This window comes from Corticium candelabrum, chromosome 16 (assembly GCF_963422355.1).
Source record: "Corticium candelabrum chromosome 16, ooCorCand1.1, whole genome shotgun sequence".
Lineage (NCBI taxonomy): Eukaryota > Metazoa > Porifera > Homoscleromorpha > Homosclerophorida > Plakinidae > Corticium > Corticium candelabrum.
This window is the reverse complement of record NC_085100.1, coordinates 963,034-975,736: the sequence shown is the minus strand read 5'-3', so window position 1 is coordinate 975,736 and position 12,703 is coordinate 963,034. Positions and strand designations below refer to the sequence as shown.

General features: G+C 40.4%; 2 protein-coding genes across 5 annotated transcripts; both read left to right on the top strand.

Annotated features, from left to right (window-relative positions):
* The first annotated feature begins 100 nt into the window (after nt 1-100).
* Nucleotides 101-4,454, top strand: LOC134191907 (gamma-tubulin complex component 4-like). Of its 3 annotated transcripts, none has more exons than XM_062660545.1 (16): nt 101-188; nt 271-412; nt 976-1,112; nt 1,168-1,224; nt 1,281-1,360; nt 1,524-1,674; nt 1,742-1,825; nt 1,883-1,946; nt 2,037-2,318; nt 2,559-2,593; nt 2,646-2,803; nt 2,863-3,046; nt 3,303-3,437; nt 3,806-3,919; nt 3,978-4,115; nt 4,181-4,454. In XM_062660545.1, exons 1-15 carry the CDS (start codon nt 114-116, stop codon nt 4,113-4,115), a joined length of 1,836 nt encoding a protein of 611 aa, XP_062516529.1. In that variant the 5' UTR covers nt 101-113; the 3' UTR covers nt 4,181-4,454. The 3 variants fall into 3 exon arrangements, with proteins under 3 accessions (XP_062516529.1, XP_062516528.1, XP_062516530.1); XM_062660544.1 differs by having other exon boundaries at nt 4,178-4,451; XM_062660546.1 differs by lacking the exons at nt 3,978-4,115; nt 4,181-4,454 and having other exon boundaries at nt 3,494-3,822.
* Nucleotides 4,455-4,547: 93 nt separating this feature from the next.
* Nucleotides 4,548-12,703, top strand: LOC134192089 (biotin--protein ligase-like). Of its 2 annotated transcripts, none has more exons than XM_062660778.1 (8): nt 4,548-4,678; nt 4,935-5,681; nt 5,750-6,015; nt 6,300-6,376; nt 10,964-11,124; nt 11,317-11,431; nt 11,770-11,983; nt 12,111-12,703. In XM_062660778.1, the coding sequence occupies exons 1-8, from the start codon at nt 4,571-4,573 to the stop codon at nt 12,286-12,288; spliced, it is 1,866 nt and encodes a 621-aa protein (XP_062516762.1). In that variant the 5' UTR covers nt 4,548-4,570; the 3' UTR covers nt 12,289-12,703. The 2 variants fall into 2 exon arrangements, with proteins under 2 accessions (XP_062516762.1, XP_062516763.1); XM_062660779.1 differs by having other exon boundaries at nt 4,576-4,678; nt 4,939-5,681.

The following is a 12,703-nucleotide window of genomic DNA, read 5'->3' as shown; positions in this document are numbered from 1 at the left end:
ATTGATGTAACATTCAAACACAAATTTAAACACTACTGTACCCGAATAAAGTTTGCGCTTGCGCATAGCTATTTAATGCCCGCAAATGAGCATGCGTGCGTACAGTACTTGCAATGCTACACGAAGTACTTCTTGCTCTTTCAGGCTTTACTGGCGATGTTTTCGTGGAGGACGAGACGGGATTTCACGTATATTTAATTAATTTTACACGAACAACATTTGGTCCAGCTAGCAATTTGAATGTAAATTACGATGTATGTCTCTACACAGGTTTCTTTAGAGTTTCCCTTTCAGCACAACAGTGAGAAAGATGTTCTTAACAAGTTGGCCCGACTTGGTTTTCTATACAAAAAGCTGAACGATTTCATAGAATTTCATGATCATCAGACCCCAATAGCAAAGTCAAACACAGGTGATTACAAAGTCTAGAAGTCTATCGCCATATGTTCATAATTTTATAGCAGTACAGTGTAGTAGCCAGACTAAAGTTGGGGTTGATTGATATTGATTATTGGTGTATTTAATATTAACTTGAACGTAGTTAATTTAATTAAATTAATTTCAGCTATGAGCCATTAGAAACGGGACTTTGTAAAAGTCATGAGACTTGGGGAGTAGCATACACTGAAAAGTCTCTAAATTGGGAAAGTTGCAACTTAGCTAAAATGTGTGTGTGTGTGTGTGTGTGTGTGTGTGTGTGTGTGTGTGAGCATGAGCGTGTGTGTGTGTGTGAGCATGAGCGTGTGTGTGTGTGTGTGTGTGTGTGTGTGTGTGCGTGCGTGCGTGCATGCATGCGTGTGTGTGCATGTGTGTGTGTGTGTGTGTGTGTGTGTGTGTGTGTGTGTGTGTGTGTGTGTGTGACACATTTATGTGACTTGTTATAGTTATGTTGCTCTAACCTTCTTTAATTAACTACTATTGAGTATTTCCTTTTGATCATTTGTGTTATTACGTTGTTGTTGTGTGTCGTGAAAGGTTTATATTTGAAAGCTTTGTCGTCTGGACTCGATACCATTCTTCAGCCATACAGAGAGACTCTTCTACAAGCAGAGCAAGCAGTACTAAAGGACTCAGACCTCCCAGTTTCATACTTACAACATCTGGTAGAACCAGTAAGCAACGAATCTGCTATGAATAGGCTGTTAATGTATTAGTGTTGTATGACAGTTTCATATACTTTTATTGACATTGGATACTGTCATACAAGAGATAGTTGAATTGAAGGTATGGCTGGGTTGTCACCAGTCTCATTGATGTGGCCGTTGAATTGTGTTGTTTAGGTGCGTGGTTGCCGCGTATTGCACGTGTTGTATCAGCATTCTGTTTATGGAAATCCAGTTGTGCAAGAGGCGATGCAAAGGTTGTGTATTAGATTGTTGTTAATTAATACTAGTTACATGGCTGAGGTGATCATATCGTGTATGTATGATGTAATGAGGAGATGATAGTTGGTCAAGTAGCATACCTATGCACTTAATTACACCGACTACCGTCACATGATATTATAGATTGTATGTTTGTAGAATACTTCAGACTTGTCATGGAGTAATGTACAAACAATTGTTAGCTTGGTTTCTTCATGGCACTCTAATGGACACCCACCACGAGTTCTTTATTCGGAAAGTTATCAGTGAAGAGAGATCAGACAGTGCAGGAGGCGAAGATACAGAGCAGGTAAATTTGATTGGTCAGCAGTGATTTGTTTCTAATGATTTGTTTCTAATGATTTGTTTTTATTTAGACTTCTGGTAGTTCTAATGTTCATGAGTTTGTTGTTGCTTATGATCTTTTGCCTTCATATTTACCTCAACGTGTAGCAGAGAAGGTGAGTGGTGTCTTGTTTGTATGGGTGAGTGTTGTTTCTAATGGCAATATGATGTAGGTACTGTTTGTTGGTGAGGCAGTGCAGCTATTTAGCACCAGGAAAACTACTGGTGTTCAACAACGTATGTTTGCAGTAGATATTGTACCATGCAGTAAACACAACACGGAGAGCAAACTTTATACGTACATTGTTGTGTCACGCTGTGTGGCAGGTGTTCTATCACAGGCAGAGGAATCAGTCATTCTCTCTCACTTGGCAGCACTTCAGAGGCAGCAAGTGTTTAACCTGATAGAGTTTGAGTCCATGGTTGATGAAGTCAAATCGACTGTTACTCAGCATTTGTGGCAGTTGCTTGTGGAAGAGTCTGATCTGCTTGGTCAACTACATGTTTTGAAAGACTACTTTCTATTGGGTCGTGGAGAGTTGTTTCTGGTGTTTATCGACTTGGCCGATAATCTCTTGAAAGAGCCTGTAGCCGACAACACAGAACATGGTAGATATTATTGTATGTTTAATTGTCTACTTGTCAGCACATAAGTCATTCTTATTTTGTTGTTTTTGGTCTGTTTGTCTTACTGTTTCTGTGTGTGTGTGTGTGTGTGTGTGTGTGTGTGTGTGTGTGTGTGTGTGTGTGTGACTGTTTGTTTGTCTGTTTGTCTGACTGACTGTTTCAATCACTTTGTGTACAGTAGTATTACAAGTAATCTTATTTACCTTCATTGCTTTACATTAGATGTAAACCAGCTGTTTAAGCAAGCATTTCACAAGGTAAAACCGTTTTTTTGCAATTTCTAACTTCCAACAAGTTCTTTGTTTTTAGGTTACCTCAGATGACGACGATGTTTTTCAACATTTCTACCTCTCAATTGACCAACAGCAAGTGGCAGGCGTTTCCTCAAATAGTTGGGATAGGTTAAGCCTAACCTATCGTGTTGACTGGCCACTACACATTGTATTTACGCCACCAGTATTACAAAAGTAATCTCTGGCATCCTCTCTATCTATGCACCACATGAAATTATTGTTGTGTGTTTGAGGTTCAACATGCTCTTTAAGTTTTTCCTAATAGTCAAAAGGGCTCAACTGGCACTTCAACATGCTTGGGCTCAACAGATGGTGAATAAAGGTTCTAACGACTTTATGCAGTCTCGGCTAGGAGCTCTTTGGCGGTTGCGATATCAAATGGCATTTCTAGTGAACAACTTGCAGTATTACTTGCAAGTGAGACTGAGTTTTACGCGCACATGGAGGGATGATTAGCTACACAATTATAGCAACAACAGACAAGGATTGTGTAGACAGAGTTTAACTTGTGATTTCAGCACACGATACGATACAGTGCAGAAGCATTTAAAAGACATGATTGTGACGGCGTAGAAGACATTGGTGATAAACAATTAGGGATAATAATATCATAATCAAACGTGGTTTGTGTGTTACTTTTTGTTTTTTTGATTCATTCTTTATATGGTTTTAGGTTGATGTATTGGAGTCACAGTATTCCATCCTCACTGCCAAAATGAAAAGCAGCAAAGACTTTGAAGAGAATTGTCTTGCTATGGATACATTTTTATCCTCCGTCTTGGCACAATCATTTCTTCTTGTCAGACCAGTAAGGCTGTGTAATCAGTTAGGACTGTTATGGTTGATATTAATGTGCACTCACAGAATAGATGGAAGAAGTGACGGATAGACAGAGATAGGGCAGATAGTAGAAAGCCGAGAATAGACAATCAGCCATTGACAGTTCTACAACTAATCAAGCCCACAGGATGGCAGGACTCTTAAGTTCAGTGTTTGCTTCATTAGCTATTGGCAAGTAAAGGAAAAATTAGTAGTTGGTAATTTTATCAGCGAGCTTGTTATGTAGCCTAGCTGTTAGGTGCTATTGTATCAGCATTACTCATGCATGTTTACTATTTTGCATGCTTATGCATCTATACTCAATGTTGTACAGAACGTGGAACATTTCAATTTTAGGTTGCTCATTGTTTGGAAGAAATTCTCACCATGTGTTTGCGGCTTTCATCGTTGATTTTGTACGGAGTTCAAGCAACTGATAGAGATCTTGCTCAAGCTGAGAGAATGACTACAGTAGGCTCGTTTGTTCTATTGTAATCTTTTGTAAGACAATGTGGGTTTGTGGTGATAGGCATTTAATAGACATGCAAGTCTACTTTTCAAAATTTTGTCAAGTGTTCAAAGTCATCAGAGTTCTGCTCATTTGGCACAGCTCTTACTGAGAATCGATTACAACCATTATTTCTCAGACAAGATGGCTATAATCTAGGTGCACTCTATTGGTTGATTTAATAAGCATTACGAAACGTATCGTGATCTATTGTGTTGCAGTAGATGATATTTCACATGTAGATCGTGACGTCAGATTGTGCTGTTGTTACTTTATCAGCCAGGTGTGGAGTAAACTGATGATTGTTTATGGTGTAGAGACTATTTTATGACGTGCTCTATATAGATTCTGCATGTATGGTGTGCTAGTTGTGGACATTAATTTTGTAGATCTAATCGGCAATATGTAAATATGCTTATTGGCTATGTCGATAAATACGTTCACAACAAATCGGTCATTTGCGTATATCACGTAGCAATACACTTGCTGTCACGGGCACTAAATTTTAATATATTATGTACAGCACATGGTAACAGTGCATTTAGTCGCGGCTCGCGGTCAGGATTGCGAGGCTGATCACATCCGGGCTACGTTACCGCATCCAGTCACTGTGTATGATCTCGAGACACTCGAGCGTCTGTGTATACTTGTTTCCGCATTTGCGATTATCGCTACGCAAACAGTTAATCTTTAGGTTGACCGAAAGCGCCAAATTCTTCTCGGTAAGCGCAGTCAGCCCATCATCACTTAAAAATTAATTAATTAAATATAAAAATTATATATAAAATTGTTATTAATTTTAATATAATTGTTTAGTTATAATTTTTATATTTAAATTTAAATTTTTATAAAAATTAAATTAATTAAATTATTTAAATTAATCAAAATTTATTTTTCAAATTTTTGCATTGTTTTGGTTCAGAATCTCAGTGAGACTGTGTACATAAGGATACAATGTTAATTAATTTTGCTTTTCAGAAAGTAATGGAATCATCTGTGGATCCGAAGCCACCCAATCTGCTCATTTATAGCGGCACTGACAGCAATGCTGACAATAACTTTCGATCATTGTCTGATGTTGTGCGTCAAGTTGTCGACTGCACCAACAGATACACTCTCTACCAGTTGCCACACAAAGATGTCGTCCAATCAGCACCGTGGGCCGACAATACGGTAGCTCTGATGGTCAACAGTGAGAGCATCAGTGCAAGCGTGCAGACAGAGTTTGCTGAATTCGCGAAGAGTGGAGGTCGATTACTAGCATTTGGCCCATCGGTTGCTTCTCTTGCTAACCAGCTAAGCACTTTAGAATCAACACAGCAACCGCTCTTTATGAAAGACGAGTTAGAACCGAAGAGAATCAAGCAAAAGGCTTTATTCAATGACGACGAAATTCAATTACACTTACTCTGCAACTCATTTGAGCATTCTGAGTTTAGACACTCAAACATGACGGTCATCGCTGAAGATGTCAGCACACCCAATTGTCCTGTCGTTATGAAAATGAGCTGTAATACTGGGGTTGTGGTTCTGAGCTTGGCAAGGCTTGATTTGACTCCTACCGATCAAACCGTGCAAGACATTGAGACGTTTGACAAGCTCAAAGCTTCGAACGAATCCAGACTACTTTTGTTAGCGAATTTAATGAAAATGTTAGGATTGAATGTGTCGTCGGTATCCGAGGCTCCACCACTCACAAAATGCTTCCTTGCCTGCACAGAAATGGTAGACTCAGTTTGTATACAATGTTGTACTGCGTAGCAAATCAGATGTGTTGTTTTGTATGTATGCAGTGCCAGAAGGGTTTGACTCGTGCACTTCAACGTGAATTACGGGATGGATTTTTGCAGGGGAAGGTGATGTCGATGCGCTTTTCTGATTTTGATGCTCAAGATCTTGTGGCATCAGACAGTGAATTGCCGGTTGTGTTTGGTCGTGATGTGCCAGTTGGGCATGGATTTGATTGGCAAGCCTTTGAGAAAGCTTTGAAAACACGAGTACTTGGTCGTGCACTGATGTATACTCAAGTGATTAAGTCAACACAGACACTGCTTGATAGGTAGCTTGTTTGATGGAGTTGTATTATTGTGCATGTGTGCTTGGGTGTACAGGTGTCTGTGTGTGTGTGTGTGTGTGTGTGTGTGTGTGTGTGTGTGTGTGTGTGTGTGTGTGTGTGTGTGTGTGTGTGTGTGTGTGTGTGGTGTGTGTGCGGTGTGTGTGCATGTGTGTGCATGTGCATGCACGTGTGTGTATGTGTGATGTGCATGTACATGTGTGTGGTGTGTGTGTGTGTGTGTGTGCGTGTGCATGTTGTCAATTTTGAAACTCTCTTTTTTATCAAAGCTGTCCAAAGTTCCTAAAGAACATTCCTGATGGCATTGGAGTTGCTGCAGTAGCACAAATACAGACCAGTGGAAGAGGTACTTAAATCAAGACATTTTGGTTGCATAACTACCCTGCAGCGTTCAACTTATGTGACCAAGAATGGCTAGTCAACTTGATTCTCCGCTTCCTTACATATTACATATGTTTATAGTGATAGTAATGTTGACGTGCTTGCATTCAAGAAGTACACTAATGTCTCTTGTTGTTATATGCTTTGGTACGAAACGTAGTCGGTAGCATGACAAGCAAAATCTTAGAAAACATATTTCAGTTGATTTGTAAATGTAAGTTTGAAACCACTGTTTTCATCGACAGACAGACAGACAGACAGACAGACAGAATCAAGTTTATTGTCAACAATCTTCACTACTACAAACAGTTATTGTTAAAATGAAATGTTCTACTTGTAGTCCGAGACTATTGCTAATGAGTAAAACACTGAATGTCTCTATCTACTCCCAGACAGACAGACAGACAGACAGACAGACAGACAGATTGTTATATTTGAACTCTTACTCTACCAATAACAATCGCTAACTTACGTATGCATAACAATAACAGGCAATGAACAAAATGTTGAACATCTTTATCATACAGAAAATCACAGACAGTTGCTTTCTCCATCTACCTCTAAAGTCTGTTTCGCTGCTTTTTCCATTTGCATCTTTTGAAATTTTGGAGATCTTATCGAGATAGTCTTCAGCCATAGGGCCCCAGAAGCCAAAGTGTTCAAAAACCAGTGGAATACATGTTGTATCAGATCCTGCTATAGACTGCTGTTGACCATATTTTGTCATTTTGCGTTTTTCTCTCAACTCAGCTGCACAACCTGATATTTTGGCAGCTGATTGTAGGGTGTCACAAGAATGTGGATGAGCAAGTGAAATGTTCAGGTCTTTTGTCAAGTGTCCAGTGGGATCATATGTTGTTATATCTGGCCTGTTCTCGGAGTCAGTATACCTATTTCTTGGCTCAACTTGATGAGGAATATTTAACTCGTCTAAACATTTAGCCCAAGTTGACATGATTGTATTGTGTTGCCATATTGGGCCACTGCCAAACTTGCAGGTCAATAGATGATAACCATGTTCATCAAGGCTTCTACCACAATCACACTTGGTAACAATCTGGGAATATGGTAAAGGAATACCAAGTCTAAAAAATGCTGCCACACAAAATTCTGAGGACTTTAGAACAAATTTTGGTGCTGAAGGAATAGCTTGAAGCCATGATCCTGCTCCACATCCCTGACATGACCATATCCTTGCAGCATGTGTTGACAGAGGATGCTTGCATAACACATGTTGCTGCATTTCCTTCAGCAATATCCGAGCTCAGGCGATTTTGGAGTTTTACTGGATTTGCCATAAGCCCAGACACAGACAGACAGACAGAAAGAGACATTCAGAACATTATTCATTAGAGTTTTAGTAGTATTCGATCTGTATGTCTCAGTAGATGGACATTTAGCTTAGCAGTTTTACCTATAGTGTTCTTGTAAAATTTTGCTTTTTGTGTTCAGTAGTGAAAGACAGACAGACAGACAGACAGACAGACAGACAGACAGACAGACAGACAGACAGACAGACAGACAGACAGACTTCTGCCATTGGTTTGCATATTTCTATGGAGAAGTGTAAACTGTTTGGTAGCACAAAGATTTCTTCTCTACAGACGCCTGAAGGTATTAAAGTATCATCTTATGGTACCACGATTTTAGGAGTTCCTGTTGGCCACGTGGAATATGTCGCAGAGAACTGTTTGGATTTTGCAAAATCGGGTCAGACTCTCTGTGATCGACTCTTGTCACTAGAGGATGTGCAAAGTGGGTGTTTACTTCTGAGATATTGTCATGTCACACGTATGAATCATCTCATCAGATCTGTGAACCCAGAACATGTATGTTCAGCAGTTCAGGCTCATGACAGTTTGACAAAGTCGACATTTATACGGTTAGTTCAGTGCCCTGACCTAACCAGCAAGCAATGGCTTCAAGCTACTTTGCCCATTAGGCATGGTGGATTTAGATTGACCAACATTGAGTCGTTGTCTGCTGATGCTTTCGTAGCAGGTTAGGCACAATCTATTCAAGCACTTCCTGCTCGGTTCCCTTCTATTGCTAATGACATATCTTTGGTCTGCCAATTTGAAGGAAGAATGAGCATAGCGTTAAAGTCTTCTATTCCTGACAACCATTCTTTAGCAGACATCCTTAATGACACCAAAAATCTCCAACGCAAACTAAGCTTGGAGCGTACCAAGCATACAGTCTCAACATTTATACAAGGATTGGAGTCTACGAGAGATAAAACTCGTCTGAGATCTCTGCAAGGGAGGGGTGCAGGGGCATGGTTGGATGCTATTCCCACTTCCACGAAGTTTGCACTTAGTTCTGGTGATTACCGTTTGGCAACACGTGTGAGGCTGGGTTGTAGTATGCCACTGTCGTCTCATTTAAAGCAGTGTGAATGTGGTCGAAGGCTTGATGAACACGGTTTTCACCTCCTTACTTGCAAAACAGGGGGTGGCCCTGTTTGGTCACACAATGCCATCACTGGTGTCTGGGCTGATTGTTTAAGAACTCTTTCAATCCCTCATCATGTCGAGTTAAGAGATCGTTACGCTAACAGCAACGACCGACCAGACATTTCAGTTTTGATGCTTGCATTGGAACATCCTATGATCTTGATATTTCACTGGCTCACCCTTGGAATCAAGACATAATTGAAAGAGCATCAGAGCAAGATGGGTTTGCAGCACAAGCTAGAGAAGAACTGAAAGAGAAAAAGTATAAGGACAAGATACTAGTAGCAGGAAGACACGCAAAAGTGATTCCTTTAGTACTGGAACACTTTGGGTGTTGGGGCTGGGAGGCTCACAAGTACCTCCGTCAACTGTCTGAGAAATCAGTTGACAAATTTGGCAAGAAAAACAGAGGCCAGTTCAAGAATTATTGGAGGCGATGCTTATCAGTTGCTTTACAATCATGTAATGCTAAAGTTTTATCAAAGAAGATCAGCCGTCAAGTGAAGAACCTTGACAGACAGTCAGACACAAGTTGCTCTTTAATTATTTAGACAGGGACATTTATGTCCCTTTATGTAGTTACTAGTATGCAGTTGCTTTAGGAACATTACATAGACACAAGTACTTAGCGGTTATTGCTATTGTATTGTAGTTCATGTTTGAAAATATATGTATTGACAGACAGACAGACAGACAGACAGACAGAATTGCAGCAAAGTCAACAACAGCTCAAGGCTAGTGTTGACTACCTCTTGAACAACAACCCAAATACAATCAGAGACAGAGCTCATTTGTATTCATTGTCAAGTAAAGGAGCTGGAGCTTGGGTGTCAGCAATTCCGTCCTTGTCACATGTTGCACTTCACCACACGATTTTCGTTTAGCAACTATGATGACGTTGGGATGTGACATTCCCTGCATTGAGCAATTGTTGTGATTGTGGCAAAGGAAGTGGACATCCAAGGATACCATCTAATCACTTGTAAGACTTGGGTCGTCCAGTGCACACTCACAACTCAATTGTGTCAGCATGGTCTAACTGCCTTTCTCAACTCAAATTGCCGCATAAACTAGAGCCACAATACAGGTACGTCAACAGTGACAAGAGGTCGAACATCCTCGTTTATGACCCAGATTCAGGTTCAGACATCGAATTAGATGTGTCTTTGGCTCATCCATTGTGTTTGGACTCAGTGAAGGCAGCCTCTAGAGAAGAAGGAGTAGCAGCAATGAAACGGGAGGAGAAGAAAGAGGCAAAATATAATTCCGAGCTGCTGCCAGAAGAGTCCTGCCCATTGGTCATTCCTCTTGTTTTCAAACATTTTGGCTGTTGGGGCAAACTAGCAGTTAGATATTTGAACAAGCTGGGAAAGAGTGCAAGAGATGAAGAAGGAAGACAAAATGAGACTGACTTCAAGACCAAGTGGCGATCAATCCTTTCAGTGACTCTACATGGTTGCAATGCAAAAGTCGTCTCAAACAAAACTCATTAGCATAGCGAGATTAGAACGTCAAAATGTAGTTTGCGCAGTGTAATTTTGTATGCTTCAAGACCATAGTGGTCTTGCTGTGTTAGGTTGCTTATGATGTAAACGTTTGATTTAAATGGAATATATATGTATATATGTATTGAGACAGACAGACAGACAGACCAGACCAGACAGACAAACCAGACACACAGACAGACCAGACACACAGAACAGACAGACCAGACCAGACAGACAAACCAGACACACAGACAGACCAGACACACAGACAGACTAGACACACAGAACAGACAGACAGACCAGACAGACAGACAGATTTTCTATTCTTACCTTTAATAGTTGTAACACTGTAGATGACTTTGTCACACAATTTTACATACATTAGGTATAGATAGCAGTATAGTTGTAGTGGCCGCATAGAGCCTGCTTAAACTCACCTTCTCTTCATTAGCCTGTAGTAGTGTTCATGTTTGAAATATATGAGGATTGACAGACAGACAGACAGACAGACACTACACAATATGTAGACTTAGTTCTACATCCGTCTGTTATATTTGATATTTGGTTTTGAGACTGTGGGGCACTATTGTATGTATTTGTGTTGTCTAGGTCGTGGCAGTAATTTGTGGCTTTCGCCTCTTGGTTGTATGATGGTATCAATACATCTTAGAGTTTTAGCTAATTCACCGGTTTTCTCGAGGATTACGTTTCTTCAACATGTGGTGGCATTAGCTGCAGTTCACGGTATAAGGAGTCTTCCTGGTTATGAGGTAAATAGTTGACTGGACATGAAGGAGACTGGCAGATGGATGTGAGTTGACAGAGAGATAGATGAACCGATAGAGGGACAGACAGAGGGACAGATCATGGATAGGCAGACGAATAGATGAATAGATGGATTGACAGACACGTGGATGGCTGAATGCAAATTTGTTTTATTGTGTGTCTTTGATTGTTGCAAGGAAGTGGATCTTCGACTGAAGTGGCCCAATGACATTTACTATGGCAGGACAATGAAACTAGGCGGAGTGCTGGTGTCATCGTTGATGTTCTCTGATATGTACGAATGTGTAGCAGGTACACTGAATTGTTGTTATTCACATGTTGTGTTTGGATTTGTGTTCATGCATAGTTTGTGTGTGTGTGTGTGTGTGTGTGTGTGTGTGTGTGTGTGTGTGTGTGTGTGTGTGTGTGTGTGTGTGTGTGTGTGTGTGTGTGTGGACGTGTGTGTGGATGTGTATGTACACGTGGTGTGTACATGTGTGTGTGTGTGTGTGTGTGTGTGTGTGTGTGTGTGTGTGTGTGTGTGTCTGTGTGTGTATCTGTGTCTGTGTGTGTGAGTGTGTGTGTGTGTGTGTGTGTGTGTGTGTGTGTGCGTGCGTGCGTGCATTCACACTGTTGTCATGGGTACTTAGGGTGTGGGATGAATGTGAGCAACAGCAATCCAACGATCTGTATCAACGACATCATTGAAATACTTAATCGTTCTAAGGGACTGAAGTTACCGAAACTAACCGTCGAGCTGGCATTAGCTCAAATGCTGAACACACTCGAATGTCTTTTGGATCAGATGGATAAGAATGGCGTCTCATCTTTGATCAATTTATATTACCGATACTGGATTCATGGGTGAACATAAATTTAATACACACACACACACACACACACACACACACACACACACACACACACACACACACACACACACACACACACACACTTTGACTGATATAATTGAAATAGATGGTTTATATAGTGGAAGCAGAGTAAGTCTCCAAATGGATGACAAGATCAAGAATGTGACAGTGACCGGTATCGATGAGCATGGGTTTTTACTCGTGAAGGGCGAAGGAGGTGAATCACAGACCGTGATGCCTGATGGAAACAGCTTCGATGCGTTACGTGGTTTGATCACAGTGAAGCAGAGAACTTAGTTTGATGAATGTGATTTTGGTGTTATGGTTACTTGTTGGACTGTACAAGAGGATTATCAATTGACTGGTTTTAGTACGTCATTCAGTGTGCAAGATTTTTGTATCCTTTTATACACACGTATGTACACAACACATTTCGACTGATTGCAAACTGCAGACGTCACCAGGTTGTGTACCTTGTGTCTGTTCACTCTGTTGCATCATATGTCTATTTATATATAATTACTTCTAATTAACATATACGAGAATTATGTAGTGTATATAGGTAATCATTGTATGGTTGTTAATTTATTTGTTAGCATGGTCTGCACTCATCACAACAAGAAAATCATTTTGAAGCAAGTTTATCTTTTATATTGTGTCTGAGTGCAAGTAGATGTCGACATCGCATTCGTTTTATGTAAAGAATTTACCC

Coding starts and splice junctions, on each gene's coding strand:
- LOC134191907 (XM_062660545.1), top strand. CDS start 114: ATGCTACACGAAGTACTTCTTGCTCTTTCAGGCTTTACTGGCGATGTT. Junction 1,225..1,280: donor AAGAGATAGTTGAATTGAAG/GTATGGCTGGGT, acceptor TGTGTTGTTTAG/GTGCGTGGTTGCCGCGTATT. Junction 2,319..2,558: donor AGCCGACAACACAGAACATG/GTAGATATTATT, acceptor GCTTTACATTAG/ATGTAAACCAGCTGTTTAAG.
- LOC134192089 (XM_062660778.1), top strand. CDS start 4,571: ATGATCTCGAGACACTCGAGCGTCTGTGTATACTTGTTTCCGCATTTG. Junction 5,682..5,749: donor TCCTTGCCTGCACAGAAATG/GTAGACTCAGTT, acceptor GTATGTATGCAG/TGCCAGAAGGGTTTGACTCG. Junction 6,016..6,299: donor ACACAGACACTGCTTGATAG/GTAGCTTGTTTG, acceptor TTTTTATCAAAG/CTGTCCAAAGTTCCTAAAGA.